The 27,000-nt window shown below is 44.5% G+C and overlaps 1 protein-coding gene across 1 annotated transcript; it reads left to right on the top strand.

Moving 5' to 3' along the window:
* The first annotated feature begins 4,420 nt into the window (after window positions 1–4,420).
* ADPRHL1 (ADP-ribosylhydrolase like 1) lies at window positions 4,421–26,536 on the top strand. Its single transcript, XM_032997094.2, has 7 exons — window positions 4,421–4,703; window positions 8,523–8,687; window positions 14,897–15,022; window positions 17,556–17,696; window positions 20,797–20,924; window positions 24,471–24,603; window positions 25,732–26,536. Exons 1-7 carry the CDS (start codon window positions 4,490–4,492, stop codon window positions 25,887–25,889), a joined length of 1,065 nt encoding a protein of 354 aa, XP_032852985.1. The 5' UTR covers window positions 4,421–4,489; the 3' UTR covers window positions 25,890–26,536.
* The last annotated feature ends 464 nt before the right edge of the window (window positions 26,537–27,000 follow it).

Below are 27,000 nucleotides of genomic sequence, written 5' to 3'. Positions count from 1 at the left end.
TGTGAGATGTCTGTATGGTTTTTGTCAGCTTTCTGCTTTGGAAGCCTTGCAAAGGCTGCTGGGTTTTTTTTTGGTTTTCTGGTTAATTTATTCGATTCTTACATTATTATTCCATCAGTCAGAAGAGGGTAAGGATATAACTCATTAATTCTTGAACAGTTATAATAAATGTTGGGTTTGCTCATCTGTGCCATCTTTAAGCTTTTAAGCAGCTCTCTGTGTTTAGCTGCAGGGCTGCACCCACGACGTGCACCTGCTAGTGACCAAACTCTGCAATTCATGTCATTAATTTGTACTGGTAATGAGAGGTGTGATTGCAGGGAAGGTCGTGCTCAGTCCTACGCTCTGAGCTCTGTAGGAGAAGCAGCACGCTCAGAAGTCTGTGCAAAGACCTTCGGAGGTATGTCTTCAACTGTCCTTAATTCTCTTCTGAAAGCTTAAATCAGTTGTCCTCTGCACTCTGCCAGCCGGCACCCCTCTCCTCTGGCTGCTTTGGTATCACACGAGGCTGTCTTCCCACTCCTGTGACAGCGAAGCTGCTGGTGCTGATAGTTGAACCATGGCGAGTTCTTTTCCTTTCAAGTGTCAGCACCGGTAGCTTCCCTCAGCTGACGCCACCCAGCATCTGGCACACCAAAAGGCATGGCCCTTCTGAAAGGGAAAAAATGTAGTGTTTTGCAACCATGAGAACTTTTTTTTTTTTAGAAAATAACCAACAAAACATGTTTTCTGACCTTTGCATTATGTATGGTGTGCTGGGTAGAATTAGGTGGGGGTGACACACCTCTAAAAGGGGCTTTTTTGTTATAAAGTGTTGACAGAGGGGTCTACAACTGCAGCTACTGCTACAACCACGGGAAGAAAATTCCGTATTTCAGGCAAGTGGGTACAGTGTTCACCTCTTGATGAGAAAGGCCTGGGGAAGCTCAAGGGCATTCAAATTTTGATTGAGTACAATTACCGGGATACTTCCTCTTGTTAGTGTGCATACTTGATAAATTCCCATGTGTTTTTTCTTATGCCTCTTTTACAAGCAGTGAAATGCTTTATTTCTTGTTTGGCAAACCCTGAAGGGTTCATGTCATGACACGGGCTTTTTCTGTCAAGAGGGTGAAGAAGAAATAAGTTCATGCTGTTGTGTTAAAGGAATATTTTTCCTTTAAAGCTGTGGTATAAAGCAGTATAAAAATGATTCATACTCCCTATTAAAGAATTGAGTAAAACCAGTCTATTTTTCCCTGGATCTCAATTAATGTGTTCTATAATTAGTACCGTTCCTAAAGGAAGGATCCTGTTGCCAAAGTGGAACCCTTCACTTCAGCAGAGGCAAAAATGCAGCTCTGACAGAAGTCTCACACCCACTTGGTATCATCCTTTTCCAAGATGTGGTTCTGCATCCTTTGGATGGGTGAACTTGGAATCAAGAGCATTTCTCTGCTGAGTGTCTTTGAATGGCAGAAGCACGGCTCGCTCATGGGTGAAGTACTCAGGGTATAGTCATCTTCTTTTACCTTAAGATGCCGAAGGGCTTGTGCTGACTGAGCAGGCTCAGCCCAGGCTCCATTTGCCAGTTCATGTATTCACATGAGGCACCAGTGCCTGGTTGGCCCAAGAGCCCTCTCCTGGGCGGTGGAGATCACTGATCCCCATCCCCTCGGGTGGAGGAGGTGGGGGGGGGGGGCATGTTTGGCTGAAGGCACGCTCTCGTGTTCTCATGTAGGGTTTCAAATGCAGTGGAGCTGAAACAGCAGCGTGTTGCCACCAGCACGAACAAATCTTTTCTCTATCCTGACTTCCCTTTTTTTCTGGATTCTCCCCATCCGAAAGCAGCCAGATGTTCACCTAAAGAGAGCACATCTAAGCTGCATTTTTCTCTGATTTAACATTTACCCAACATCTTTTGCCAGCTCCACTTGTTTTTTCTTATTGTGAATATGTGTGATAAGTGCATACCTATGCATGTTAATGGAGTTACTGTATTTAGGCTGTGTTTAAGACATGCAAGTATATTTTACAAATAATTGTCCCCTTTTAGAGGAGTAGGGGTAGACACCGGTGTGCCTACCCTACCTCTGCCCAGAAAGCTCAGTGGCTGGAAGTACCACGTGAAAAGGAGATCACGTGCAATTAACAAATTAAATAAAAACTAAATTCTTTGTTGCATGTTCTGCTTTGCAGAGTTGAAACATAGAAGAACTTCACTGAAATTCTCTCTGGGTTTTCATTATAGCCTTATTTCTAGAGCTAAAGATCGTATTCCTAATTTGGGCTGTGTTATAAGCAGCCAATTGTGCATGCAACGGGGTAAAGTCCACGGGAGGCAAAAGGGCAGTGCAACTGCCAGTCACATTCAGAAGGATGAGATGAATGGAAAACTAAGAATAGCTTTGCCCATTTTCAGGAAGCAACCTTCCATCTGATGAGGCCCTTACTAGCTCTCCACGATGCCTCAGCAGGTGATGTCTCCTGTCCTTGCAAGTCCTTTGCAAGTTCAAATTCCCACGTGCTTCCAACTCGTCATGCTCTGCGGGAGTAAAGAAGGGGTGGGTGGTGCAGAAGGGTGCATGGGCCTGTAGCTGAGACATCAAAATCAGCGCCTCTGCCTGGGGTGGTTTTTGTAAGCTGCCTTGGCCTTAGTTTTCCATTTTGCATGTTCACTTCCAGAGAGGCAGAACCTGAGCTAACTCTGGCAGTGCAGGGGTCACTAAGATTACCTCTATGTTGCTTGAATGCCGTGGCTGTGGGAGGTGATGCCTGTCCCCATAGCCACCCAGGGCAGAGGGGCTGGTGTCCTCCCTGCCCATGGTGAGCCATCTCTAGGGCAGGCTGGCTGCGGCCCCACTGGGGAATGCTTGGCCCTGCATCTCCTCTGGTCCCTACATAATGGCCCTGCTACCCTAAGGCATCATTTCCTTTTTTTTTTTTTTTTTGCTTTTTCAGCCACACTCTCAGTGTCCTTAATATTTAACACTTCTGTTACCCAAGTCCTAATCTTTAAAAGAAGAGTGTACTAACAGAGGCTACTTTCACCACTTTGGCACCTTATTTATTATGATGTAGAATAGGGACAATAATGTTTATCTGTGTTCTGAAACTGCATTAAGGTTTCTTGTGAAGTACAGTGATATTTCGACACAGGTCAATAACTCAGTCCATGATTAACTGCTTATTGCTCTGGGTGATAGGAGGATGCATCCTTTACGCTGCTGGCCTTTTCCATCCAAATAGCAAACAGTATTGCTTTCTGAAAAAGATGAAGTAAAACAAAGACCTTTCCCCAGGTATCCTTTATCAAAATCACAGTCAAGCCAATCAAAGCTTTCTGTTTATCTACCTAAGTTTATATTTACATTTGTATTTTTATCTGTAGAATAGTAGTAATTTGTAGTAATTTAGGACAGCATGGATGGTGACTCAGAACCACAATCTGAGTCAGTCGCAGCAGACCCCTTGAAGAAAGATGTTGAGCCTACACAGAGACATGGGTTTGGGCAAAATACATTTAAAAAGCTGCAAGAATACAGAGCCTCTTTTTGCACTGCATGGCAGAAGCACAGAAAAAAACCTGCAATAACAGAATGAAGCACATAATTGCACAAGAATCAAGTTTAAAAGGATGGTATTAATAAAGCTTGGTTCTTAGTGACATTTCTTCATACATTAACTTTCTTAGACTCACAGCATGCCATTTAAATACATCTTTCAAAATAGTTTCCTTCCAGAGTCCAAATGTGGACTGCACCTGAGCTCGACCTTAGGAAAAAGTCACTCTTTGCCAGGGAGTAAGAGGCGTGGGATTGAAGTTGGTATTTTCCTCAGTGCTTTGTCCAGGGGTGCAGCGAATTATCAAAAAATTCTTGTAATAGTTGCAACAGAGCAAGAAAGCTGTTGACAAAATATCGCCATAGGGTGTAATTAGAAATGAGAGAGGTTGTCTGCATTTGACTAGATTTCTTACTGCCTAGCCCCTCATTCTAGTGTTTACAGGGCTTGGAAACTTTTTTTGTCACAGGTTTTCCTTCTGACTCGTCCCTGAAAAGGAGGCTGACTCCAGCATATCAGAAATAGGCAGGAGAATATATTAATTGCAAGTTATTAAATAAATGAACACCCCTGTAGAGGCATCTGTTTTTCTGGGTGTAGAGTTACTTTCACTGGGTAGGGATCAGGATTTCCTGGCTTGCTTTACAGTGGGTCGCAGAAACGAGGCTTTTGCACTTCACTTTGCGGGTCCGCTCTTGCAGTTTCATTAAACAAAGGCCCTGCAAAATCCCTGGGTTATGAAATATTTCCTCTCTGTCGGGTCCCGGACAAGAGATGGCATCTGCAGAGCCAGAAAAGGCAGTGCTTGCCTTATAGAGAGCGCTCTCGGTGTGACACAATGGCTGATATAAAGTGTCGGGGGAGCTGAGCTGAAGGCAAAGGAACAAAGGAAGATCAAGATTCGGTGGCTGTCTCGGTCAAAAGGAAAGCGGAAAGTGTCTCGGGGATGGATAAATTTAAGGCTGCGCTTGTGCTGGCTGGGGTAGGGGATGCTCTTGGTTATCGCAATTTCTCCCGAGAAAACAATGCCTTAGGTGCAAAAATCCAGCAGGAGCTGAAGGAAATTGGAGGGCTTGAGAACCTGGTGCTCTCTCCCGACAAGTGGCCAGTAAGTGACAACACGCTCATGCACATGGCTACAGCAGAGGCTGTCATCACAGGTAGGTACGATGGGACTAGGGAACGCAGTCTGGAGAGGAACAAAATTGTCGGGCTGCTGCATTTCTTAGAATAAGCCTGAGTGCCGGGGAAGTCATGAGAAACCGTGTCAAAAACACTGCTTATGTGAGTGATAATGGGCGTTAGCTTGTCTGCTCCGTGAGCATAATCCTGCAACCATCACACAAGCTGGGAAATATTGATTTCTTGAGAGCGGAGGGGCTCTCCCTGTATTTTCTTTAGGTTTATATGGCTGGTTAAAGCTTAAAGACTAAAAATATCTCATGTCCAGCATAATAAAAATAATTGCTAAGTACACTATCTGTACTGTGGAATAATATAGCCACTAGAGATTCCTCTGTAAAAGATAAGAACTCTTCTAAGTGCATTTTTAACATGTTTGTGTCCAGAACTCCAAGCTGGAGTAGAGTCTCCTTAATACCTCTTTCAGGCTAAAATCACTAGTGTTGTCTCCTCTTTGCTGCCTCTTCAGCAAAGGGTTGCACCTTCAACACCAGAAAAGAAACAATTTCCTTTATGAGAGCATTATGTATTTAGTCCAAAAACTATTCTAACATACTATGTTTATAATAAAGTCTATCAGAATAGTGGAAGTTATTAATATATGTCTTCTAAAATCACAGTAGTTTGAGAGGGAACGTTTGGTTTTTCTTAAGGTAGGAACAGTCTTTTGTAAAATGCAACGATATTTATATCGACACCTTACCCATCGAACTAGAGCTTTCTGAGACTGTTAAAATCATCACCAAAAGTACACCTGAGGACAGTGACCATTCAGCAATGTTATGCCTCTTCAGAATGAATAAATTTTTAAAATCTCTGTAGAAATATTCCTCATTCTTCTTAAAACGCGTAACACTGGGTGACTAAGGGTAGCAGAAGCTCACAATGTAGCTAAGTATCCTTCACATCAATGAAATTTCCCTTGTGCTTCTGTTTCGCCGCTTTATCTGCCTGCTTCCACTCTGCTCTAAATTTAGTACATAGAGATCAGTTGAAGAGTGTGTTGGACACTTCATACTTGGCTGTTAGCTAACCAATGGTTTAAGGGGTAGCTAATACACTAAAGATAAGGGCAAGATGTCAGCCTATCAAGAAAAAAGATGACTAACATATTTCTGAATATAGGCTATGATTAAATATGTATCATATGTTTCTTGCTTATTGAACTATCTAAAACCATAACTTCTGGGTAATCAAGCCAGCTAGACTAACAGTAAAATAGTAAATCTTATTTCTTAAATATAGCAGAAGCACTGTGGCTCTAAAGAAAAAAAGTCTCAGCTATAATTCCCATCGGCTGTGTTTAGCCTACACTCTCATTTCTTTGGCCTGATCAGAAAAGCTTTTTAAAAAGGCACTTTTGTGGACTGCTGAGAAAGCAACAAGCTTGAGAGGGGAATTTTAGTGAGAAATCTTAACTTCGTAGTAACACTGGTGACCAGGTGTCCTGGGTTGAGTGCTTCTCTCTGCTTCCCACAAGGAATCAGAACCGCTCCTGCCCACAGCAGTGTCTCCTCCTGGCAAGGGGAATGCAAAAAGCCACGGGGCTTGCTCCAGGCCCAGCCTGCGTGCCAAATCACCCAAGTCAACAGACGAAGCTAAAGAAGGTGAACGTGAATCTGTGAGGCTGAAGGCAACTGCCACCAACCCCCGGGACCTGCCTTCCTCATGCAGTGGGGAGCTTTCACTGTTGCGGAGACTGAGATTTTAAAGACTATATTGGGTGTCTGGAACATTACCAGCCAGAAAGGAAAAAAAAAAAAAAAATGAAGAAAAAAGTAAGGGGAATAAGGAATAAAAATACTCCTGTCCTTCACTGCCCTGCTTGCTGCACGTCCCGTTCACCTGTCTGGCTGCCCACCAGCCGCAGGCAGCATCCCCTGGGCGCAAACCTGCAGGTACAGGTGGGATGCTCGCAGGCTGCGACGGGCACGACCCAGGTTTAGGCTCACCCTGAGGTCCCATCGCCGGGGCACTGCCCTCAGGGGAGCTCCCAGCCCGAGCCCGTGGCAGCGGCCAAGCCTGAGGTGGAGGTTTGTGTTAGGGATGTTGTCACCCAGAGAGGCGATGCCGGCCAGCGCTTCGGCGCGGAGGGCAGCCCAGGAGGGCCACGGCCAGAAGCAGCGGGGGCTGCGGGCGCTGCTGCAGACTGAGCTGGCGCTCCCCAAATCCACCGTGTGCGCAGACCGAAAGGTCAATCCGACAACGAAGGATAAACAGAAGATCTGCATCCGGTGGGGGTCTGTCCCACAAGGGAGGAATGAGAACAGCATCATCAAAAACAGACGAACCCTCCCTGCAACAAGGAAAGCCTTCTCCTCTCTGACTTAAACACAGGTTTATAAAAAATACAGTTTCACTTCTAAAGAAAGAACCTTGTCTTATTGACTTGACAGCTGAGATGGCAGCCTGGCTCCAGGTGTGGGAACCGTGGTGGGCTCAGGCAGCCCGGAGGTGCTGGAGCACAGGGACGCCGGCTCTGCAACTGATTCCTAAATCTGGAAAGAGTTGGCAGATTGAAAGTATCTTGTTCTTTTAGGATTGTATGTGGGATGGCCAACGTAACCGATGGGGTATTTTTTTATGTGAAAGGAGAGGAATCTTGGTTTTACCCTGCTTCTTTATTCATCCGTCTGCATAACTGGTACTTTTGAGTGGCTCTGGCTTACAGGGCTCCAAACTTTCTCTTAAATTAAACCTTTTCTGTGGATTTCAAGAAATCACCATCTTTGACAAAATGAAGATATTTTTAGAACTTCCCCTGCTGTGTCATTCAATCTGTGCATCAAACCAAGTATTAAATGGGGTTTCTCTAAGTACATAGAAAAGATATAAATGGACAAATCCCAATGGCCTTCTCAGTTCCCACTGATTACACAACTGTAATAGATGCCAGTGGAAGCTTTTCCTTGGCAAGAGCTGAGGGCAGGGCTCTTCAAACCCAACAACAGGCAACAGCAGCCGAGAGAAACAGCTATACTGAAGAAACAGTATGTGTTTAACAGGTGGAAGGTTCCTCCTTAGGCAAGACTGCAGGCCTTGGTAAAAATAATCAGTAAGTTAGTGAACTTATTCCAGAAATAAATTTATCTGCTGGAAATACTACAGGCTGTAGAGATTTACTACTCTTACCGATCTTTATAATGATTTTCATAAAAGCTCACTGTTCTGGTTACTGTACTGACATAAGATATCGGGATCCCTGCATGAAAGACCTACAAATTTTAGACAAAATAAATATAAAATAGAGATTAAAAGAAAAAGTCGGTAATTCGCTTTTGCATTTATTCCTGCATATCTCATTTTAATGATTCTGTGGTAACTTTAAAAAATGGGCTTTCATTTTTAAATTGGATTTGGGTCTGCAAGTGACCACAGTCACAGGCTGAGCCAGGCCCATCTGGCTTCATGTGCACACCCAGTCCCCACGGCAGCAACACACTCGCCTTACAGTTAGACACCTCTGTAAACACTTCACACCACAGAGTCTGAATAAAGCCCCTGATCAGCTACCGTTGATGAACAGAATACCTCCATCTTTCCAATTAAAAAAAAAATGAAAAGTGGAAAGGAAAGCAGGAAAAGATGAGAACAGAAGGATGAGGCTCTTCTCGCTCCAGCCCATTCTCATGGTGTGTAAAAATGTGTTGACAGTGGCACCAGAAATATGACTCAGTCTATTGGAAGTGGAAATAGGAACATTTCTTAAATGCATAGTGAGCTTGCTTGTTTGTTTCCAATGCCCTCCTGCTCTTCTGCCTTCACATAGCAACCTTCTCTTCCCCTCCTCTGAGCAGATTACTGGTGTTTAGAAGACCTGTACCGGGAGCTGGTAAAACGCTACGTGGATGCTATCGACAAGCTCTCGGGGAGGCGGCCAGACCCTGCCACCATCGAAGGCTGCAGGGAATTAAAACCAGACAACTACCTCCTCGCTTGGCACACACCGTTCAATGAAAAGGGTATGGTACTGCTTTCCATTTATAGAAGCTGGCCTGAATAATGCATGCTTTCAGTGTTTGTGGCTGTATGGAAATTGTTTCCTTTTTCCCCTCTGACATCAAAGACTACTACCCCTGAAACGTTTCCATGTTTGCCTGAGGATGACAAGAGATCTGCCAGGAATTCCTTCTGTAGGGCACTATGTCCTCTCGTAAACGAACCCTTCCCTCTTTAACATCTATTTAAAGAGACTTTGTTCTTGGCTCTGTGCCTGGAGGTCCCGATCTTTGTCCTTGAGTTGAATGGTTATTTTAAGAAATATTTTCTACCATTTTAAATTTAAACGTTTGTAGTCTTGGATATTTTCAGTGATGGCAGTTCTGAAGCAAAAAGCCGAGCCTATAAATTGCTCCAAGCACCAATGCTTTCACTGGGGGGAAAGCAGAGACTTTTCTCCAGGTGGATACCCTGCTAACAACCATGACTGTTTTGCTGATAATCCCTAATGTTCCTAGCCCCGTTTCCCTACCCATGACCCTCTATTTCTTTAGGACCATTTATGTTCATAATTAATTGAATTTCCACTTCAAGTTAAACAACATGCACGCCGCATATACCCACGCAGTGCAACTAATCTCCAAAGCCCATAGAGACACCACGTCACCAGAGGAGGTAGACCTAGACAGCCACACGATGGTGGCAGCTCGCACAGACCTGCCACTGCAGCGCGTACCGGCACCGCCCGGCAGCATCGCCCACTGATGGATGCAACACCGTGGCAGCGACCTGGTGGCACAACGCCATGGCTATTCCTGGGTCTCTGCAGTCAGTTTTCTCTGACAAAAAGCATCCCCCCACTCGGCGCCCGCTCCTCACAGCAGCTGCTGGGAGGGAAAAGGATCTCCCCTCCCCGTGTATTCTGCCCAGCCTGCTATTAGCCAGGCAGATCTGCGAAAGGACCCCTTTAGCAGTTGTCATACATTTTCTGACTGACAGCGAGTAAAATTTGGTCAAAATAATTGAGGTCCCGAGCAGCTCTCAACACCTCCAGCAGTGAAGTACGGCTCTTCCCTGGCCCGTTGTTGTGTTGGAGCTACATCTCTTCTTTTAGCCTCCCTCCTCCCCAGTTTTCCATGATGAGCTATTTGCTTTTGGGATACTCTAGGCTAGAAGGATCTAAAATAAATTAACGCCTTAAGACCTAGCAGCTAAAGCCCACCTTTTCTATCTGGTCTGACAAATACCGTCCTGAACATCTCAAGAAGCTCTTTTTTCACCCTGAAAGCAAAAGGACCAGTGATCTGAGGTGGAGGTCTTCAGCCTACCGTGGGACTGTATACTGCTATGGACATAATTAACTTTTTAATTGAATTTTCACAAATTTCTTCTCAAGACAAAAACATTCCATGGACATTGAATGCCTAGCAGTCAGATGATATTTTGGGTGGGCTGGAACCAAAACGCTGTTTTCCTGTGGCTATTCTATCTTATCTCACTTCTAGAAAGAATTCATGTGTCAGCCTTCATGCATCAGTGAAATCTTAGCTTAGGTAATTTTGCATTGCTTCTATGATGCTCCTCTGCTCAAATTGCTGTGGGTGTAGTCAGCACACTGAGTTCTTAAGCCAAACTGCCCTGTGTGTCTCTTTGCCACCTCATGTCATGCTTATTGCCACACTCATTGCAGAGGTATCCAGATTACGTTAAAGGCTGGTGAGATTCCTGTGACCACCAAAAGACCTGCCCAAGGCCATCTAACACCTTCCATTTTAGGAGCTTGTTTCCAATTTATTACGTTGATAAGATCAAAGCTAACATTTTCACCATTGAGTGTTTGTCTCTGTTTATCTGTCAACATTGGCTTAAAGTTTTGATGCAGATGAGTCTGCTGTTTCTAAGACACAGTAAAAATATTTTGTTCCATTGCCAAAACCCCAAGTTGTTCAGAAGAGAATTGCTGATGTTTGAGAGCTGGAAACAAGTTCTGAGTAAGGTGGTTCCCACTGAGCCAGAGATGTGCCTTTGGAGCCACTGCAAAAGGACAGCCACATGGCAGCTTTGCCCTACCTCTATCAAGTGTACTTCAGGCTGAGGCTCCAGCATCCAAGCAGATCTTTATTTGCAGCTACTGGAGCAGCTGCTGGGCTTCCTAGCAGCACCTGAGAACAGTGTCTGTTTGCTGGTGGCATTGGTAGAGGAGCATGAGGAGAAAATGTGAGTTAAATGCAGAACGCTGGGGAGCAAAAATGAAGAGAAGGATAAGCTGCAGATGGACAGATGATAAAGGTCCCTCTCATGCAGAATGGTCTGTGGTCACAAAAGACACATCCTCTTCAGCGCTCAGCAGCCATTAAGCTGACCTTTATTATTCTACAGATGTAGAGTGAAGAAGAGCACACTGGGGTATTAAATATGGAAACAGAATAATGTAGTGCATGAATGAAAAACATGTAATAAGAAAGTGTCAACACAACCTTTGTGACAAGAAGTCACACCTCAGAATTGTATTAGAAAGCTCGTGAAGTAGCCGAGAAACAGGAGGAAAAAGGAGATACTGTGAAGATGGTCTGTTAGGATTTCCAAAAGGCTCTCAACAAGGTCCCTCACCAAAGGCACTAAGTGATGAGGTACTAAGTTGCTACAGGGTGGTGGAAAGGTTATTCCGAGGATGGACAACTGGTTAAAAGGTGGTAAATGAAGAGCAAGAGATTGCAGTCTGTCTTCTCCATGGAGAAGGAGGTACCTCTGTTGGACCTCTGTTGTTCAACGTGTCCACAATCTGGAAACGCAAGTCCATAGTGGGTCAGCAAAGGTAATAAGATGCAGAGTTGTAGAAGACGCTCACTATAACGCATAACTGTGTGGCACAGTAGCAGAACCAAAGGTAATGCAGATAAGTGAAAAGTCACTGGGGGGGGGGGGGGAAATATCCTCATTTTAGATACATAGTTTCAATTGCTGATTCAGTTACCATTCAGGGAAGAGATGGTGGATATAGCAGTTCTACAAAATGTCCCTTCGGTGCTCAGTAAGAGCCAGAAATCAAAGAGACTACTAGGAATGACAGGGAAAGGAACAGACAACAAAGCACAAAACATGTTTGTACCACTGTATAAATCCATAGCTTCTGTTCCTTGATTACTAGTCCCTCTCTCCCCCCAAATGGATGTAAGACAACTAGAAAGTATATGAGGAAGGAAGGTTGGAGTAGTAAAAAAACGCTTCCATAGGCTGTGTTGTCTGAGACAGTATGATAGAGAGCTATAAAGTCGTAGATAACTTGGAGAACATGAACAGGGACAGAAAAAACTCACTGTCTCCTCCAGCACAGTAACAAGGGGCTTCAAATGAAACTGGTAGGGCATGAGTTCAAAGCAAGAAAAAGGAAGGACTTCTTCACACAACACCTAATTAAGCTCCACAACTATTTTCCAATGCCAATTTGCAGATGATACAGTTCATGTGAGTTCAAAAAAGAGCTGGGTAATAACCCAAGGGAAATCCTTCAATGCTTCTTAAGCAGAAAGGCAAATAGCCAGCTGGCTCCTGAATCAGGGAGACAATTTGTCAGCAGCTTAGTACAAAGGAGTAGGGTCATCATCATTTTCTTTTACTCTTTCTTAAGTGTCCTCTCCATTGGCCGCTGTCAGACGTGATAAGTTAGGTCTACCTTTGGTCTGATCGTGGAGGCCTGTCCTTATGTTCTTATACATGTGTCTCACCTGTTGCTTGGACTAGTCTCACTGTCCCTTACCTTATTCATCCAAATGGCAGATACAGAGACATGGGAGCTAGCAGCTGCTAATCACCCGAAGCCCTGTCTAGGCTCAATGTTAGTCCATGCAACGGCATTTTTTGTTGCCAAGCTTGCTTCTCTGATTCTGCAGAAGGCTTTAATATAATGTCTAGACGGGAGGAACACAATGATATTGAAAAGTCAAGCTCCTTCAGGCCAGCACTCGGATTACTGTAGTGCATCCTCCACTTTGGATATACTAAGAGATGTTATTTAATTAGCAGTTCTGTGTAGCACAACATCCTTCCCTCTTCAATAACCAGCATGGATTGTGTCCTTTAGAGGAACTGTGATTACATAGTGAAGAAGAACCTCATCTGCTCTATGCTCTCATAAGGTCTATGGAAGCAGATGGTTCAGTGAAGAGCTTGATCTTGCAAGCAGAAGATATGTTCTCCCAGTTAAGCTGACTGGAGCTCAGGAAGACCGGATTTCTTTCCTGACTCTTCTTTGTGGTTTCTATGTGATTTGTGGGTTAGGCAAACAGTTTTATCCGCTCCTGGCTGCCTTAATAACCAGGCAGTACAGGCACAACATATGCAAGGTACAGGAGCAAACACACCATTTGCAGGACAAGTATCCACCAGGAGCAGTGGCCACATGTGTTCTGGAGACGGCCCCTTTCACTGTTTTCAGGAAGGGTAACAAGGTATGAGGAAGCAAGCTCTGAGCTTGTGGGGAATAAAATGGTATTTTGCAAAGCCTTTTGTGTCACATTTATCAGGGGGTTGGCCTTTTTGGGAAGAGTTATTGCTCAACAAAATTTGCACATTAGACTCTGAAGAAGGGAAAAAATGTCTTCAGCTAACCTAGTTAGATCATCAAACCAGGATGTGCACTCAGGATATCTGCTCTGCAGTGAGAAGAACTCTTCTCAAGAGGGGGGAATTCAGATCCTAATTGGTCTGTATTGCACCTGGAGATGCCCATGGGTGGCTTGTTAATTTGGCTCAGGCTTCAGACTGGCTTGACATAAATGTTCCTGCCGCTCCCACTCCCACTCTTTGATCTCACTCATGATCCTGGGACTAAATAGCAAACAGTGCTCCAGGAGAGGTCCTGGTGCCCTGTACAGCCTGGGGGAGCCACTAAGGGCTCTTCTCAAGGTAGGTGCCTAAAAGCCCTGACCCTGGCTCTTTGGCATCTGCTGTTTCAATTCACTCTGGACAATGAATTGTTCCCACTATGCCATTTTATTGGATAATGTAGATAGAGCACTTCTCCACAGTGTCTAGCTGGGAAAGACAGGGAGACTGCACTCCTAATGCAGATTCCACAGAGGCTAAAATGAAGTGGCATAAATATACCCCTTATCTTCCAGGGGCCAAGTAGAGAAATGCTGATTGCTCTCGGCTATACACAAGGTCACTGGGAAGTGTGATTGAGCAAAGACAGTGCTGAAAAATGCCAAGTGCTTTGAAAAATCAAAACCTATCCATCTCAGGGTGGGTGCCTGCTAGGAGTTAATGCTTTTTTGGTCATTGGCTCATCAGCTGCAAAGAGGTGATAATCACCTCATTGGTACCTTGTGAAGATAAGCTCATTAAAACTTCTCTGGGATCCTGATATTACTGTGATAAGTACTGCAGAGAAACTCCTTGGTAAATTTAACTCTCCATTTAATTAAGTGTTTAAAAGTTGAACACCTGAGATGATGCACTCAGTGTTGGGGATTAAAAGAAATTCTGAATTAGTTATTCAATAAATAAACTCCATGCTGCAAGTGGCAGAAATTTCCAAGACCAAGCTCAGTAAGTGCAGGTTGTGGCATGATGGGTGCGTGTGCAAGCACTAATTTCAGGTTGCAAGGGAAACCTCAGTTCTGACATTGCCTAACTCTGGAGAATTTGGCGCCATAGCCTTTAGTTTCTTTCTGGACACATTCTTTTTGTATGTGGCAGAAACTGTTTTGTGAATTACCTGTGTGGCTCTCTAGAATGAAACGTGCATTCAAATTGTAAGATCAACTGTGATACTCAGATAAAGTGTTTTAATCATGCACTTTCAGCATGAAGACTACTAAAATAAGGGTGTAGTAAAAGTGTATCTGTTTCTCAAACTATCTGTTTCTAGTGCTGTCATCTGGAGCAAACAAAACAGCTGTCCATCAAGAATAAGTAAAGATGGCATGAGAGTCTGAATCAAACAAATTCTGTGAACGGGAAAGCACACCGTTTTCTGAACCCACTGTGCTCTTCGTAGCACTTGAGAATATTGGAATACACCTGTAAAACCAGAATGACTGTGTAGAAGCAAAATTCTACACAAGAAACTTTCAAAATTTGTATCTTGCTTTGCATGCTAATTTCCCATTCCCTAAGGAGTTCCCACACATGAATTGAATTAACACTGTGTGGTTGTTTTACATTTTAGCAACATATTTGTGTGTCATTAGTCTCCTTTTAAATGCTTGGCATTATCTTTTTACTTTAGGCTCTGGATTTGGAGCATCCACAAAGGCCATGTGCTTAGGGATGCGATACTGGAAGCCGGAAAGGCTGGAGTCACTTATTGAAGTGAGCATTGAATGCGGACGAATGACTCATAACCATCCTACAGGTAATGCCCGCTGACGTATCGGTGTGCTGAAGTCCCTAAGGCTGCTTTCCCCTTCTGTGGGACTAACACAGCTTCTGTGAATTCACCTGGTTAAACTTCTTCTGCTCTGCAGACTCCAAGGCCTTGGTTTGAATTTTGCTTGGATAGTATTTACATGTATATATTACTTATATAGGCTTAGAAATTGTCTTATATATTATGCAGTCAGCAATGTCAGGCTGGGAGTTTTCCCTCCTAAAATCCCAACAACTAAACACAACCTGTCTTGTCCAAAGCATATTCATGTCACTGGCCCTGATCAAATTTTAGGACTCATATACATCCAGATGACTCACTGTTATCATGCAAGTTTATGGTTCAGAAGATAAAATCATTTTTCTCTTGACAGGTTTTGTCACATCCAATCACTGTAAGTAAAGGTAGAAAGCCAAAAAAATCTACCTCCACATATTTTAGGACACAGTCTGACACATTCTCTAAACAAAACGTGAGTAGATTTAGTGTTGTTTCGAATATTCAGGTCTGTCACTCTGATAATTTTATGCTATTTAAGTGTGTATTCATTCTGTCTGCTTTAAACAGTAATAAACAAAACCATAATGAACGGTGACATGTTCAACATGCTCAGTGCTCTGAAGCAGTCAGAAAAGCCATCGGAATGGCATAAAATTAGAGGAAAGGAATTCAAAGCAAAGCAGAAAACATCATTAAGCTAACATATAAAGTCCCTGATGCAATAAGACTGCTTGCAGTTCTGGGTCTCCCAGCTCAGAAAGGACTTACTAGAGCCAGTAAATGGCAGCAAGGAGCATCCAGGTTGCCAAATTCCTTCTATACATGGAGAAATTACACCCAGAAGGAGTTTTCAACTGGGAAAAGAGACAAGTGGCACGGTGGGGAGAAGAGGGGTGGAAGGGCCACCGTGGACCTCACTGCCATCCTGAAAGGTGCCAGGGAAACCTCAGTTGTGATTCTCATAACCCAAAGACAGGGAAAATCCAATTGACATGTGAGTCAGGACTGAAGCAAACAAAGGAAATACTTCCCTGTGTCGTGCATAGTTAAGCTGCAGACCTCGCTGGTACAGAGAGCTGCAAAGTCCACAGATGTGTCTAGGTTCAAAAAGGATCAAGCAAGCAGACAAGAAGGGCTGTCACTGTTTAAAGCAATCAAGCTGAGTAATTAAAGTTGCCCCCAAGCTAGTCCAAAAGCTCTGGGGAGCCGAGAAGACGAGCCAATTAAACTCACTCTGTATTGGCATTATTTGCAGAGCCAGAAACCTCAGCTGGGGCTTGTTTTTTCCCCCAGTGAGGGACAGGAGGCTATAAGAGGACTGCCAGGAGTAGGAGGAGCAGGGCAGTGGCAGCAGGTGAAGGGAGTTACCTGGAAAACAAGCAGGAGGAGATTGCCAGCCCCCCTAAAACCTTCTGGGCTCATTGCAGCCTCCATCACCCTCTTTACTACCTGCTGCCCCCTACTAGCCCTCTAAACCCTCTGCACCCTCTGCTGCCACTCATGCTGAATGTGACAGTCAAGGATCTTTATGGCAGGTGGGTTAGATGCTGTCTATCCGAGGGAGACCCTTTGAGATGGCTCTACTTGGATTTTTATTCTTTCTGAAAGTATTCATTTGATCTTGAGTTAGACGTGCCTTTGGCCTGACACAGTCTTCTAGGTCTTATGGCAGAGAGAATGAGTAATTGTCTCATCTGGACTTGTAACCTCCTAAAATAATTTGGTTTTGCCTTCAGCAAAACACACAAAGTTCATGCTTACCTCTATGCATGAGTGAACACTTTTGGACCCGTGCACTGGGAGAAGCACACACATCAATACTTTGCTCACCTGGGTCTTATTTAAATGACCGAGTTGTTTTCTTAACCTTTTGCGCATTGCAGTGGGCTGACTTTGTTGCCTTTGACAGAATGCCAAGAGCACAAGTAAATACCAGGAACAAGCCCATCTGTTTCTGATGTCATGAAAGTGTCAAGTGCCCATAAACAGAAAGTTCATCTTAAGTATATTTGTATCCAAAATGGAAGACCTAGCTAGACTGGCAGACAGCATGTCTTACTTGAACAACTGACTTATCCCCTTAGAGTAAAATGAGCCAGAAATAATGTTAGGTCTAACAACTACAACCCTTGGCCTGGATGACTCTGTAAGCAAGGTGATATAGCTTGTAATTGAATCACTTTGTGCAAGTCAATTATTTCATGTGACTTCAATTAGAAGATTTTCAGTATCACATCAGTGGATGATGTTTATTTTTTGACCCCTACCTCAATTTCTGCCATGTTATGCCACTGAGAACAGAGGCTCCCTTCTCTGTAAAATAAATCTTAAACCAGCGGGCACCGTGCAGTAGCCGAGAATCTCAACATGACACGAGCCAGCCAGCAAACAGGTGGATGTACTTTCATTAATCTACCTGAGCCATGAGGCATTCCACTAATGGTTTTATGAAGGACAAGACAAGGATGGTGCAAGCATAGACAGCTCACTGGTAATCATTGCTATCTATGAATTCCAGGCTTTCTAGGGTCCCTCTGCACAGCCCTCTTTGTGGCGTATGCAATACAAGGGAAACCCCTTGTGCAGTGGGGAAGAGAGATGATGAAGGTTGTGCCAATGGCTGAAGAATACTGCAAGAAGACGATTCGCCACATGGCAGGTAACGTGTCTGAATCAAAAGAGTTATTTTCTTAAAAACACGTTTGGCTAAAAAGACACTGAAGAAACACCACTCCCCAGTCTCCCTATTTTGCTGCTTTCTCCCCTCTCCGATCTCCACAGTCTGTCCTCCTGCTCCCTCTGGTCAGCCTATAAGCTCTTCGTAGATGGTGCTACCTTCTACCATCCGTTAGTCGACTGGTATATTGGTATCAAAAGTACCAAGAGAAATAGCAGTGATAATGTCCTACTGCACAGTTTTATTTTTAGGAAGTCTTCAAAGATTTTGGGGGTGAGGGGGTAGGGAGGAAATGATATTTAGCAGATTATTAGGCAAACTGACTGCTGAAATATGAGTTATTCATCTCCCTTCCATCAATTAACACAGTCCAATATTTTCCATAAGAAATCCCACTAACATTCCTCATTTTGCCAGGAAAAGTTCACCTGAAGGTGCCTCCTGACCAAGAGTTAACTTTTGACCACAAATTCAGATTTGATTTGTTGCTTTTCTGACCTAACATTTAAGTTACAACATGTTGCATTCTTGTTTTAAAACAGCTGAGTGCAACCCAACTGCTAAACTTGATATTGCTACTTTACTAAAGTATGCGATCTTCAGGGCCAAGGTATTTTCATTCCCTATTGCCAGGGAGTGATGCGTTTGTAACAGTGAGGCCTGCCACGGACAGACGAGTATCATTACATTAAAATATAGAGGAAAAAAGGGGTTTTTGAAGGATAGCTGTTGGGAAATATTGAATTCAATGTAAATCTTTACTCAAGAGCACCCAGAAATTAAGATTTACAGGGAAGGAAAGCTGCCACTTTAAAATCTGAAAGGAGCAGCAGGGAGCCTTTCTGAAAGATCCCTCATTTTCATCTACGCCTCATGGCACACCAGGGTTTTTTTAGCCAAGACCTACGAGGAGCAGGTGCAGGATTAGCGTGAGCAAGCTCCTCTCTGAGTGGCTTTGCAGCAGGTCCCTGTCACTCCACCCGAGCAGGACCCCTCGGCGTGGAGGTATGCGTGTTGGACTCCTGAGGCACGATTTCCAGCTAGTGCCCGTATTGTTGAGCTTCGTCCTATTTTGGTAGTGGGAAAAGTCTCCTGCGTTAAAATTAAGCTCCTTGACTGGTGAGGTGCACTGCAAAGAAATCCTGCCAAACAGAGTTCTCCAGTTTTAGAAAACCCTTTTTTAGCTGCGTTATCCCCCCTTGGGTCACAGACACGGTGTTCAGTCGCAGAGGACTTGACTCAACACCCCCCTCTGATGTTCTGTTGTAATTACTTGCCAGATAGTCCCATGGACCTGAATGTGACCGTCGTCTCAGGCTGGGTTCAAGGGATGGGGCAGAGCCTCACTAGGGCTCGTGGTGTGGGATTTCTGACCGTGCTACAGGTCGTCCATGCAATCAAAATCTCCTACAACTGCTCGATCCCTTTGTTTCTGAAACCGTGCATTGGAATAATCACACTTCCTTGCTTGTTGAGGTGCTACATTGAATGCATTCATTTTTGAGGCATGGTCATGGGGGAAATGGGAAAAAACCCACAAAGAAGGAAACCTGTCAGGTCACCTTTATTTCTAAAAGCAGTCTTGTAACCAGCTGCTGGAGTAGGTGTGGGTAGTTTACTTCAACCAACAATATTTTCTTTGTGTGACTTTTTTTTTCCCTCAAGATGCTATCTTTGGCCTGATGTCTGTGAGTGCACTTTCACACTGTTTTTCTAAACACCCTCCTTTTTTTAGGGTTCTCATGAATGCCTTCCTTGTAATCGGGGAAGACTGGGGCATGGACTCGGGAAAAATGCATCTGAGCATTCCCAGAGATATAGGGCACATGGTTGAAGGCTCATCCCTGTTTGGGGCCGGGGAACTGGCAACCTTGTGAAAGTATCAGGCCCTGCAAAGAATCTTGGATTTTTTTACGTGGAGTTGAACCACTTTAAAGATCTTAATTGCCAAAGAGGGTCACCTGTACAGCATTTTAGGAAAAGAAGCAAAATCAGATGACATCCTTCAGAAAAATGATTTGCTTGTGTGCGTGCTCCTCAGCCACTTGCAGCACACAACTGAGTGATCAAGGAAGACAGAGCCTGGGAAAAAAGTAGCAATGCTCAATTTTATTTTAAACACCAGTAGTCCTATACTGAATTGCTAGTTTGTCTTGGCACAATTAGCCATCTGGCCCATCTCACTGATTTCTGATTCCTTACTCCCATCATCTTTCCAGGCAGGGTTTCACTCGGGCCTCAATTCTGCAGACAGGTGTGTATGTGTGTGTGCTTAACAAGTCAGAGTGATTTACACGCCTTCCTAAGCCTTTATAAAAAGGTTGAACCAGAGCACTGGCTTGAAAATAAACTGAATTTAATAGGATTATTTACATACACAATGTTAAGCATGATTAGAGATGCTCTTCCTAAAGTGACAGAAAAAGGAGAAAGACCTCTGGTTATTAAAAAAACCCTTATTTCTACGGGCACAGATAGCAGATGTGTGTGTTATGTACCCCTTTTACTACATTTGATACATAAGATAATATATGCAAATGGAAATTTTGGACTTTCCTATCTGCTTTTTCCTGCAAGATCACAAAGAAATACTGTATAAACAGAAGAGAAATACTGGAGAAATTATGTCATTTAAAACCGATAACTGATGTAGGAGGCAATTTGTAATTAGGCTGTGTAACCATTTTTAGGTATTCTTTAATCATAGTAAAGGAATACTAAAATTGGCATAGAATTGATTTTTTTTTTCTCTCTTTTTGTTGACTCATCTTTTCCTTGGAGTGTTGCTCAGTAAGTTCTCTAAAAATCTCATCTTGTTGTATCTTAATGTAATTTTGATATACCATACAAATAGCACAAGATTCTGAAAATATTTTCTTCTTTCACATTTCTGTTTCCAGTTAGATGTCTCACTCCATATTAAAATGCATACCTAGTACGTATGACTACTTAATGTACGTTACTATAAAATACCTAGTTTTTTGGGTCAGTCAATACTGTAATTTTCTTTCAAATTTAGTAAAGTAGAACTGCAAATGTTGCTGAGATTAAATACTACATCATTTATTTCTTTTGCGTTCAGAATATCAGGAGCACTGGTTTTACTTTGAAGCCAAGTGGCAGTTTTATCTGGAGGAAAGAGAAATCAATGAGGAAAATCAGAATAAACCTGTCTTTCCGGACAACTATGATGCAGAGGAGAGAGAAAAGGTAACCGCAATTTCAGAAAGTGCTTGGAACTGAGAGAGGTATTTTCAAAGAGACACACCATTATTTTTCAACTGTTTCCAGAGCAATCAGGAAGTCTTTTTCTTTTTTTTTTTCTTTTTTTTTTTTTTTTTTTCCTTATAATTTCAAGAAAGAAAAAACAACTCTGATGCTTGGCTTGGGTATGTGTTAGCATAAAAAAGCAGTTGCCACCAGTCCTGGGATTGCTGCAATGGGAGGAAACAGTGCAGAGAGACTGACTTAATGGTCAGATGAGTTGATGCCCAGAGCAGGTACAAAACATAAGCCATGGATATTTGAGGGTGGAAAAGGCAAATGTTTCACCAGGGGCTCTCATTAAAGCCTAATGGAGCTGTGGCCCGAGTCCCACAGAAATCCCCCTGTGTACTAGGAGCTGGACTTTCTCATGGTCCTTTGAACAGAAGACTAAGTGCTAAGCAATTCCCTGCCAACACAAGCTATGCCCAGGCCAGTTTTAAGTATCTTTAAGTATCTTGAGGGATGGTGTTTCACCACGTCCCGTGGGATACTATTTTATAGCGTACATGATCTTTCCTTTGCCTCATGACTTCTGGTTATATCTTCTTAACTCAAGAGAAATAATCTGTCTTCTTCCCTAGTGTTTACAGCTTTCTGATATGTGCTGGCACCTCTCAAAGCTCTCCACTTAGCAGCTAAGCAATAAGTATGTAGTTTTGTCACCTTTTCCCATAAATCAATCCTTTTCTCTAGACCATTAAAGCACAGTTCTATTCTGAGAATTCACTTTGTATATTTTTAGGTGCTTATCTATGCAGTGAAAGGTGCCAATGGATAGATTGACTGTGGATAATGCATTGCTCAATATAAACATAAAGAATAGATCTCCTTCCAGTTTTATTTTATTAATTCAGTGCCATGAATTTGTTATTAGTTTTTGTTCCTTCCAGTTCTACCAGAGTCTTAGCAGAGCTTTAGGAGAAGTTAATCCCAACAGTGTTTTCCCATGGTCATTTTAAGAGAGAACTGCATGAATTCCTAATGAAGAAACAAAATTTACCTTCACTGCCCAAGCCCAACTACTTTGGCCTGTTGAGCTATTCATTCTCACACACAAGAAAGGAAAATGTTGCTTGACCCTCAAACTCCACTGCCAGCCAGAGATCACAGCCCAACAGAAGCTGAGGGACTTAATTTACTTATAAGCCAAGCGGGCTTATAGCAATAGAAAAAAAATAAATGAGGAGAAGGTAACCATCCTGCCTGCCTTTGTCCCAGGAGTGCTTTCCTTTGCATTCCCTCCAAATTAACTAGCCACTTGTGTCTGGAGGTACAGCTGATTGCCTTTCTCCAAGCAATTAATAAAGCACCAATATCTGGCACCACTCTTGCCAGGAAGTTGCTGTATGCATGTTCCTGCTTGACCAGGTGCACCTCTCTGCAGGCACACACCAGCTGCAGGCCTTCAAATGTGGCTTGCATTGATCTGAGTAGGTTGCAAAGGCAATTTCCCTCTCAAAATGTTAAACAGCAAAGACTACATTCTGCATAAACAGGCACACAGCTTAAATTTGGAGCTAGTTAGAAATGTGGCGATAAAAGACAAATTACCCCTTCCTGAATGTATAAATACAAGATGGGCAAATGTAGGATAAATCGTTTTTTCAGTGATACGTGTTTGGAACACGTTCGATACACAGTGAATAGGCAGAAGCTGCGCTGCAGTTGGGATCAGCCTTGCTTCTGGAAAAAAAATCACTCGCGCTGCTTGCTTTCCCATGGTGGACACGATGTGCAACAAAACGAGAGAGGAACCAAACAGAAGTCATCCGGGCCAGTTAGACCCTGAGGAGCTCGACCCCTTCAGATGGAGTTGCTTAAACCAGTGCTGTGAAAGGACCCAGAAAAAGAAACAAAATGGATGGAAAGGGAGGGGTGGTAGCCAGCAGCTGGTCAGCTCCTGGAGGGTGAGGAAGCCAGAGGCAGCTGGAAATACTGACCGCAGGGGTTTACAGAGGGGGGGGGACACGTGTGGATTACCCCCAGGGCCTGGCAGCAGCTCGGTGCCTTCAGCAGGAGGGAGTGAGTGTTGACACCACATCTGTCTGCTCCCTGGGTGCTGCCGGCCCCCCGGCCGCCCAGCCGAGGGGAGCTGGGCTGGTGCCACATCGCAGGGCTGCACAAAGGCGCAGGAGTCGAAAGGAGGTCGCGCTTTTTAAAAAGATTGAGAGACGCCCGCCTGGGTGCAGTTAAGTTCCCCCAGGCTCAGTCCCAAGGACAGCTATGCCTTGTGCAAAGTTGTTTCAGCAAGGGGAGATGACATCAGATGGGTGCAGAGCAGCAGTGGTCTTAAGGGCTAAACGGAGCGACACTTGAGCCGCCTGCCTGCGCACCCAGAATAGCACCTCCACGCTTAGTCCTCTTGCCTTTGGTAGTATGACACGCGTGTCAGTACTGCTCCACCAGCATCCAAGCTGCAGCAGTAAGGCTGGAAAGTTTGCATGTGGCAGAGGACAGCATAAAGACATAAATACTCTCTCTTGGTTGCCAAAAAAAAAAAAAAAAAAAAAGCTGCAGTCTGAAGCTGTAGTCCAACTCTGCCTTGTTTGATGTATATGCAGATAAACCACAACCAAGTATATAACGGCTGAGGCGAAAGTGAATAGATAGAAGTGCAAACCCTTCATATGTGTTGCAGAAGCCAAGAGCCAGCCAAGCAGCAACAATTCAACTTTTAGTATCATGTAACTTAAACTTCAGGAAGTAAAACTGCCCATTTCCTTTAAAGGAAGCTATTTTTTTCATATAAAATTATCAGTGTTGAGTTAATTTGGGCATTTGGGGCAGGAGAAAGTGAGTTCCGGAGGTACTTCCTCTAGAGAAAATCTGATATTCCTTTGCAAACCTTGCTGTGGGTTTGGGGGTTTTTTTCCTTCTTTGTTCTTCTGGGGAAGCAACGTTTCTTACATTTGCAAGTTATTTTCGCTTTTGATCAACAAATACTTGTAGATGAGGAGAGAAAAGTCTTGACAAGAAAAAGTCAGGGAAGGGGGGCTTGAATTAACATAGCCTGAAATTGAGACCCTATAGAAATTACTGAATCAGAACTTTTTCACTCCCAGCATAAAACTTGGCTAATTGAAACATTTGCAAACGTGTAACAAGGGGAGCTGAGAATATTTCCAAGAGGCAGGAAGAAGACTGACAAAGCAAATCTTTAGCAACCCTAAGTTTTTAAATAATAAGGAATTTCTAGGGCGTGAACTTGGAATCTACCTCGGTCTTCTTTTTGGCATTCTCGGCTTGCTGAAATCGCCCTGCCCAGAACTCGGTGCGTGAAGCCGGGGTGGGGGCAGGCTGACTCCTGCCGCTGGGGCATCCCCTGGGCCGCGGTGGCCGCGGCTGTGCCGGCTCATCCCCGCCTGCCGCCCCTTTTCCCTGCGGGACGAGGGATCCCCACCTGGCAGCGGGGAGGCCACCCCGGCGTCGCCTCGTGCCCCGCGTCCCCGTTGCCGGTGCCTCGCCCTGACGCCGCCGTCTCTCCCGCAGACCTACAGGAGATGGAGCTCCGAAGGCCGGGGGGGCAGGCGAGGCCACGACGCCCCCATGATCGCCTACGACGCCCTGCTGGGCTGCGGCGGGGACTGGACCGAGCTCTGCAACCGCTCCATGTTTCACGGAGGTGAGGGCCCCCCTCCCCGCTCCGAACCCCCCCCCCCCGGCCCTCTGCCCCCTCGCCGGGGACGGGACAGAGCCCTCCTGGTTCAGAGAGCCCTCCTGCCACCGTCGGCCGATCTGCCACGTCGCCCGTTATACCCGCGCCCCTGGTTTTATGCCCCAAACCCGTTTCTTGCGGCGGCAGCTGCCACGCGAACCGTTGACGGTGCTTTTCAACTGATGCCTCACCTAAATGTCACGGTTTTGAGAGGTGCGCGGGGAGTAAATCCAGCGTGGCTTGGTAAAGGGCTGGCATCTTCCCCCGCTGAAACGTTACCGGCTTTGGCAAAGCAACCTTTTAGCTGCACATAGTGAAACCAAGTAAGGGAGGAAAATAACACAGCGCCCGACCAAGTGCCCGGCGGATAAAACCTAGCACTTAGAGGCACACAATTAATTACTTCTACAGCTTTGTGAGAGATAACTCTCTCACTGGCAGCCGCATCCTGCTGGGATTTTGAGAGGGCCAGCGTACCTGGGTGGGGGGGGAAGGACCCCAGCCCTGAATCACCCGCTCCTTCCCGGCCTGGCGCTGGCCCTTCGCAGAGGCTCTGGGGGGCCCAGTCGCCCCGACACAGCGGTGAGAGCTCCCAGCCCCTCGCTGCAGAGCCCGGCGGGCAGCGCCCGGGGCATCCGTGTTCCTCACCACGGCTAGACGTCTTAAAGCGCGGGCAGTGCCACGCTGCCCTGCGAGGAAGGAGGGGACGCTGCCCAGTCCGGGACGTTTGCCGTGTAGCAGGGATCCCTGCAACTATTCCTCCCTCCTTTTTTTTTTCCTAGCGATGGCTAGCTGCTCGCGAGAGCTGTTGTGTTGGAGTGGATTTGCCCCAAACCAGATGAGCTCCCAGCCCAGGAGCTCACGCCGCGGAGGCATCACCACGTGCTTGCCTTGGCATCGCTCTCTTCCCTCGGCATCCTCGCCTGCACTGCCAGGGGCAGGACACGGGGTGGTACAAACCTTTGGGACTGACCCAACGCGCCCCCGCCGCGCTCCATCAGTGGCTTAATATTTCCTCCTCTGTTCTGAGCGGGTTTTGGTTTTGTCCACCAAGGTGACACTAAGAGACCGTTGCAATTGTGCTTAAACCCTCAGGAGAAAGCGCGGCTACTGGGTCTATCGCCGGCTGCCTGTACGGCTTGGTTTACGGCCTGAGCAAGGTCCCCAAAGGCTTGTACCAGGACCTGGAACAAAGGGAGAGGCTCGAGTACTTGGGCGAGAATCTTTACCGACTCTCCACGGAGGAAAAGTAAAGCGGTTTCTGCCATTTTCTCTTTCTATAAAGACTATCTCAAACCCTGTAGATAACTGACTGACGTTCATAGTGAAGGAATTAGCCGAGAGTTAGTCTGAAAGGCTGTATGTAGATTGTGTGCAAGTGAAAATAGATGAATTATTCAAGACCGACTAGATATTTACACTCTTTGTGGGTTTTTTACAGATGTAGGGATTTCTGAGTATGAAGAGTGCTGCTTAAATCAGTGAGATAATCTCAAATGGAAAAAAATAAATAAAACCTCTTTTGACTGATTTCAGTCTAACTTGCTATAATACCACTTCCTAAACAGCTGTGACCAGTAATTACACATACGAAATTAATTTTCAGAACTAATGCTTTCCTGCAAAACTAATGGTAGTACCCACTTATGGGGATATTTTCTGTATATTTGACAATCCTTTCACTACTGTGTTCCTCCACATTCTCAAATCTAATGTGTCTGTGACACTTGTAAACCTAATATCTCACGGATTAGCTTTCAATGAACCACTGATTCCATCATGAGCACTGTGGTGCAAGGTATTGTTACACTAGAAGCTTCCAGAAAAGGAAAAGCCAACACTAAAAATACCCCAAAGGAACAGCAATGCATCAGTATGTCTAAAATTTCTGACTTACACTTTTATTCTTCTTCAGTCTTCGGAACAAAAGTTTTTTTAAAATATAACTGGCTGAAATATTTGTAAATAAATTAATCTTACACTATTTTCTAAGCATCATTCTTTATTTTTAGATTGAGCAGATTATATGTTGCTGTATCAGTATCAGAATTTTTGGCTGAGGTCTTCAAGCAGTTGTAATAGGTCAGCAGTCAGGCTGTGATACATTCCACAAGTCTGAGCACCACAAAAACCCCATGAAGAAAACAGTTACAACTGCTTTACCTTTTTCCTTTTTCCTCTTCCCTTTTTCTTTTTTTTCCTTTTCCCTTTATTCCCTTTTTTCCTTATCCTCCTTTCCTTGACTTGCTTTTCCTCACCTTGCCTTGCCTCACCTCTCCTCTCCAAATTCTTCAACTTTTCCTTCTTTTCTTATTCCTTTTTCTTTTTCTTACTTTTGTATTTTTCTTTTTATTTTTCTTTATT

Source organism: Tyto alba, unplaced genomic scaffold (genome assembly GCF_018691265.1).
Source record: "Tyto alba isolate M040663 unplaced genomic scaffold, T.alba_DEE_v4.0 Super-Scaffold_45, whole genome shotgun sequence".
Lineage (NCBI taxonomy): Eukaryota > Metazoa > Chordata > Aves > Strigiformes > Tytonidae > Tyto > Tyto alba.
The sequence above is the reverse complement of the archived record's forward strand: the minus strand, read 5'-3'. Positions and strand labels throughout refer to the sequence as shown.